Source organism: Dryas octopetala, chromosome 5 (genome assembly GCF_963921425.1).
Source record: "Dryas octopetala chromosome 5, drDryOcto1.1, whole genome shotgun sequence".
Taxonomy (NCBI): Eukaryota; Viridiplantae; Streptophyta; class Magnoliopsida; order Rosales; family Rosaceae; genus Dryas; species Dryas octopetala.
In genome coordinates, this window is record NC_141370.1 from 10,853,366 (window position 1) to 10,859,505 (window position 6,140).

Sequence of the window (6,140 nt, forward strand, 5' to 3'; positions counted from 1 at the left end):
TGATTTTGGACCCCGGACCCCGGGCCCAGGGCCATATTAACGACAAGGAGTAACGGACGGCTTGGCCCTTTTTAAAAGGAAGGGATTGTGATAGTGGGGGTAGTGAGGAAAAAAACCAAACCCCACGTAAAAATATGAGATGGGTTGTGGGTGTGTCTATCCTTTGATTTTGTCTCTTATTGGTATGCCCCACCAAAACCCAAATATATATTATTAATTAGTTATTTATTATTTGTATAGATAGATATAAGGGAGGGAATGGGTATTGGATTGTTTAAATAATTATGGTTGTTTGGGATGTATTTGGTTGTTGGGTCTAATCAATAATGAGGTGCAGATGATGATGATGGGTTCGTTTGTTTTTGTATGTATATTTGAGCTGAGGCTGAGCTGTGAAATTGTTGGTGCCTCACTCTCAAGACAAAGTCTTTCACTGCCAAATTGGTCAGTCACTACATGCTAAAGAATCATCATATGCTTTTGCAGATGTAGCCAAGGCCTAATGCTCTTATAATATCCACTCTGTTTTTTATCTGCTTAAGACTTTTGGAGTGGAGGGTTTTGGCCTAATCATTGTCATTGCTTATAAACAACCGGTTGTAAATGATTGTATTGTTATTTTGTTGTAATCAAACAATTTTGAAGAAGAGAAAATTTGAACTCAGAACCTCATGCCTAAGAATAAATATTCTTAACTACTAGAAATACAAATCCCACAAATAATTGTGTAGTTTTTGCCAATTCATAAAAGAAAGCCACAAACACACAAAAGTTGGACATGCGCACCAAGGATTTCATTTCATAAAGGGAATCTAGCACCAGATATTGTACAATGTATTTGAATTCAAATTTGATCATTTCATGTGTCAAGCACTTGTGAGATTCATTTACCAAAAGAAAAGTTTAAAAATAAATGGAGGGGGGTCATTTCGAATCAATGGAATTCCCACGATTGTCACAAATGAAATGGGGTGATGATAACTTGGATAGGATGCATGCACGTTTGCTTAATAGAGAAATTTCATATGACATATGCTTCCACACAGCTGTGCTTGAATTGCGCTTGGCCAAACATGTCTAGAAAGGAACACCCAAAAAAAAAGGAAAAGAAAAGTCTTGGGCCATTAAAGACAAAAACAGAGCCAACACATTCATTCCACACACCAATCCAATTAGTTAGGATGTTGTAAGAGCTATTATCCAGTTCATTTTCTGTATTACAGGGACTTTGCACTTTTATATCAACACCACATTTAAGTTTGTGATTTGATATGCCATCTTTCCTGGCCTCCATACAGGCCAAATTTGACATGTCCAAATCCTCTAGGCTCCATTTCAATGAGGAAGGTATTTAGATGTTGAAATCATCTTATATTGATTAGAAGTTTAGAACCAATAAAATGTTAAATACAATGTATTTTAATGAATTTGAAAGGACTATAAAAGGTATTTAGATATTGAAATCATCTTGTACGTCGTTCTATGAATAATTTGAAATTTGATGTATTTCATCCATTTCTCACATTTCAAATGGAGTCTTAGTAGTTGGGACTTGTAGTTTCAATTTTTGGACTTACAATAAGAATTCGATTCTTATCCGAATAAAAGAAAAAAGCTTGATACTTTCTAGAGATAATTAGGCTTAGATCCTTTAAAAAAACAGTTTTTAGATGGAGACTGAGAGTGTTTTAAATTTTATAAGAAAATCCTTTTAATTCATAATAATTTATAAAAAAAATCCTTTTAATTCATAATAAAGTCCTTTTAATTTATAAGAAAATCCTTTTAATTCATAATAAAATCCTTTCCCGATTTGAAGGGTATATCCCCCAATTTGAAGGGTTTTTCCCCTCCTAGGATATAAAGTAGGCTTTGTAGAGGCTGCATGTTAGGTTTTAACCCCGAGATTTTGGGCGTTAAAACCTAACATAAAGCCGTCAAAGAAGAAAACTAAAAGGACTTAATTAAAAACCCTAAATCACTACCGGTCTTAGTCTAAGAAAGACTCATAAAATGGATTGAACTATAAGTCTCCCTATTTTCTATTGTTATGCCACATAATCAATGATCCGCCATGTGCTACAATTAAAAATTCTAAGCAGCAAGCTTTACTAAGAATTTGAACCAAGGAGATAAAATCTTTCAATTTATGGCTGAACCATCTGTCATCCCACTAAAATTTGATCCAATTCAGTCTGAGGTGCCCATATTGAATCTAAATAGGGACAGTGAATGCTTAATGTTTAATCCACTGTTTCCAGATTGCAGTCTTGTGCATTCTGAAATGACTGTGATGCAACAAAGCAACTTGAATAAATCATGGAGCTGTTCAACTTCTCCACCTTAAACTAAAAAATGATCACATGCATGGTATTAGAAGCCTTGTAATTATGAAAAAATATTCACACTGTCCCCAAGGAGCAACTTAAGATCTAATCACATGCTTAAGATTTATGGACCACTTCATTTCTATGGTATTAGCTGAGAGTCCTCTCAATAATTAATTTTACGTTAGCATGACTTTAGTTACACGTTGGTAAAAGATAAAGGTGAAAACAAAAGGTCTTAAACACTTTACACAAGCCTAAATCTGTGTGAAAAGAGATAAAAAGGAGTGACAGTAACTTGAGCTTGAAAAAGGGTTTGGTTTCTCTTCTCTGAGTCTGAGACTCTTCCATTGTTCTGGCCAGGAGCTCTTTATTGTTGCGCTTTTTGGGGGTACTGATGATTTCCTTAAATTGCGCAGACTTTTGAAGCCTTTTAGTGGGTGTTCATGAGTGACTGCCTTTTTTTATTGCTGCTTTTCCAATGTGCATCCCAAAGCAGCACAACTTGTTTATAATTTACATCCCAAAACCTAAAGCCACATCTACAAGACCATACCTATGCATAAATATTTCACCACCAAGATATGATTACATATGTGTTGGGGTAGCCTAGTTCCCATAATGTGTGACAAACAAAATTTAGGATTCAAAAGTCAGTCACTAGTGCATAGCAAAAGGGAGAGATTACAAAGATGTGAGTTTGGAATTCAGGTGTTACTAGAATGAAAAAGAGATTGGAGAAATACAATAATGATTAAGACTTTTCCAAAATCAAGGAGGAAAATAAACGATAGAAAATGGTGGGTGGACAGTAATTATCCAGAATAATATATATGAATCTAATGATCATCCAAAATTTGTTTGCTAAGTCAAGAAATTTAGAACAACACTTAGATTAAGATAATAAAAAGTACAAGCATATTGTCTATTCTGTTGATGAAAAAGACACACGTACCAAAAAAGTGAGAAATTATTCAAGGATATTGCTATTCTCCTAAAGGAGGATTTATAGGGTCAGTTTAGATGACAAAGACTCTACAACTGCCCAATGCTGCTTTGTAGTACATTTGAAATCCATGAAAATCAGAAAGATCCATCCTAGCCCAAATGCTGAGGAGCCCATTACAGTTAGCATGACCCAGCAGGTAGAGCAGAACTGTATCAGGAGGATGAGCCGGCAAGTCCTTTGTGCACACAGCATGCATTCAAATAAGTCACAGTGGAACTGGATTGCTTTAACTGCCAGCCAGTACAAAAGAATAACTATTTACAACAGATGCATCAACCAACAACACACTAGACAAACCGGCTTTGGCCACAATAAGGCACACATCCTAGCTACACAACACAACATAACTAGTTTCTACAAGTTGAACCCGGTTTGGGAAAGACTGTTGCAATTAGTTTCTTTGCCTTTGGAGATACATCAGAAGAAAAGCTGCCTACACTGTGTTGAATCGATATCGGAAGGACAATATGGACACTTGAAGGATTTTGTGCCGTTCTTCGACATCTTTGTAATAGACTGCTTGCAAAGAACATGTCCACATGACATCAACATAGGTGGATTTTCTTCAGTCGATTGTTCCTTGGACACCGGACAAACAAAGATAGAATGGAACTGAAACTCACGGTCTAACTCCACTGGCACGGGTAACTGCTTCGTGGAATGCCATTCTAGTTTCTTCCCTGCCATTACATTCATAAACTTGAGAAGAGGTGGCAAACTCTGAACCCCTGCTGCTACAGTCACGCTCAATGGGCTCTCATAGGACTGGCCCAGAATATTGCAGAACTGCCTGGTTAGCTCTCCAGTCACTTTGTCCCAATTGGCTGGCGATAATAAGTGAGAGTACGGGGACTGATCAAGCCTTCCAGTCCACAGAAGACATACCATGAGCTTTTGAACTTCAGCCATATGGTTGGAAGCAAAAGGAGCAAGATAAGTTCTGGCATACTGAAGAGCTCTGTCTCTGTTTCCTTTTTGCAGTATTTCCACAAACTGCAGACTGTGAAGTTTCAGTAGTAGGTCTGATCCATTTGGTTTGAGTTTATCAGAGTTAGTGGTGGCCCAATTCAGTGCTGGCTCTAGGTTCTGATGTTTCATTGCCTCAACTATCTTAAACATTTCCTGAAACTGAGATTTCATAGCAGCAGCAGATTCTGGTTCCTCAGCCTCACTTATAAAACAGTCTCCAATTTCAAAAAGGCCCTGCCGATAGAAATGGCTGCCAATTATCTCATTAACTGTGTGGGAATCAAAGTCAACGTTTCTATAAGCCTTGGATATATCAGGATTGAAGGTTTTCTCAAGAAGCTTTGGATACTTGCTCAGTGCAACATTCAGTTCCTTCTGTGTGCTTTCCAACTGACTGAGCGGAGCAATATCTTTCAACTTGATTTTAAGTTCAGCAAGGACAGATTTATAATCAACCTGAGATTCACTATCCTTCGATGATTGTATCTTTTGTAATGTCTGCTTGACTTCTTGGTCAATCTGATCGAGAACTTCTTGAGTTTTGGAGCATGACAGCTTTTGTTTCTTTGTAACACGATCAAATGCATCTTTAATGGAATTCAGCTCCATTAATATATTTATTAAACTGTATCAGTAGTTTTGGATCAGAAATGTAGATGCAAAGAATCTGCAAAAAAGTGGAAAGAATTCTGGTAACCTTAAAATGTGATAGCATACAGTATCATCTTGGGAAAATGCTAATCATGAGAAATCAAAAGGCCCAATTGGACACTTTCAAAAAAGTTCTTATGTCACAAACATGAAGAAATAACATGATCACACAAACAAGGTTATAGATTTATGATTCACATGATATAATTCATTCTCAAAACATGAATGGGGATTACCATAAAGTAAGAAAGGATAAAGTGCATAAAAACTCATAAGCAATTTCTTAATTCAGCAGGAAATTACTTAATTTCATAATATTGATAAAAAAAAGTTGGAACCACCCTAACCAAAATAATTATTTAGAAAATGCAAAATAGATCTCAAATTAAACCCCAGAAAATGTCTTACAATGTTTATACTAACAACACAGACAAAGGGGGGATGCATGCGAATTAAGAAATTTAAGTAATTTGCTTACTTGCTCATTCCACTTATTTTAAGTAATTTGCTTACTTTTGTCTTTTTCATTCCACTATTTAAGTAATTTGCTCGCTTTCACATGCTTCCTTTTATCTTCCTCCCAAGTCCATTGTTTATTCCCCATAAATAGTATCCTTCAAATTACTTTTAATTATTTGGTTGCAAAAGTATTTGTATTTTCAAGATTACCATTCCATTCAAACTAAAGCAATAAATTCTAGATTAATATTGTTTTAAATCACAAGTATCTTGAATTGCACTTCTCATACACTCCTAACAGACGAAAAATTCAGCAGTGTACTAGACATCTACCAAATCTGTCAATATAGTTAATACAAACCAGGTAGAAATAAATATATAAACCACAAAAAATCAATTAATTGATGGTGGTTAACACAAGGCTAAGTGTAAACTACAACAATTGAACACCCTAAATGCTATAAAACGAATTTAAATACAAAATTTTGGAAATTTTCTTGTTTTGAGATATAGAGTGATGGGTTTTTCTTCATTTTTCAATTTTTCCAGTGGTGCATATGAATTCTAGAGAGAGAGAGAGAGTACCGTGAGAAGAATTGTAGTTGGAGTGAGAAATTTGAGAGTAGCAGTGAGATTAAGGGACGCGACCACACACCGGCGAGAGAGAACAGGGGAGGGGGAGACAAAACAGAGTTGCAGATCGGCGAGAAAGGATGGTGGATTTG

The 6,140-nt window shown here is 35.9% G+C and overlaps 1 protein-coding gene across 2 annotated transcripts; it reads right to left on the reverse strand.

Moving 5' to 3' along the window:
* Window positions 1-3,149: 3,149 nt before the first annotated feature.
* LOC147284222 (LisH/CRA/RING-U-box domains-containing protein) lies at window positions 3,150-6,140 on the reverse strand. 2 transcript variants are annotated; one of them, XM_086244126.1, is made up of 2 exons: window positions 6,001-6,140; window positions 3,150-4,930 (listed from the first exon to the last, which is right to left on the reverse strand). In XM_086244126.1, exon 2 carries the CDS (start codon window positions 4,912-4,914, stop codon window positions 3,754-3,756), a length of 1,161 nt encoding a protein of 386 aa, XP_086100252.1. In that variant the 5' UTR covers window positions 4,915-4,930; window positions 6,001-6,140; the 3' UTR covers window positions 3,150-3,753. The 2 variants fall into 2 exon arrangements, with proteins under 2 accessions (XP_086100252.1, XP_086100251.1); XM_086244125.1 differs by having other exon boundaries at window positions 3,150-4,972; window positions 6,001-6,135.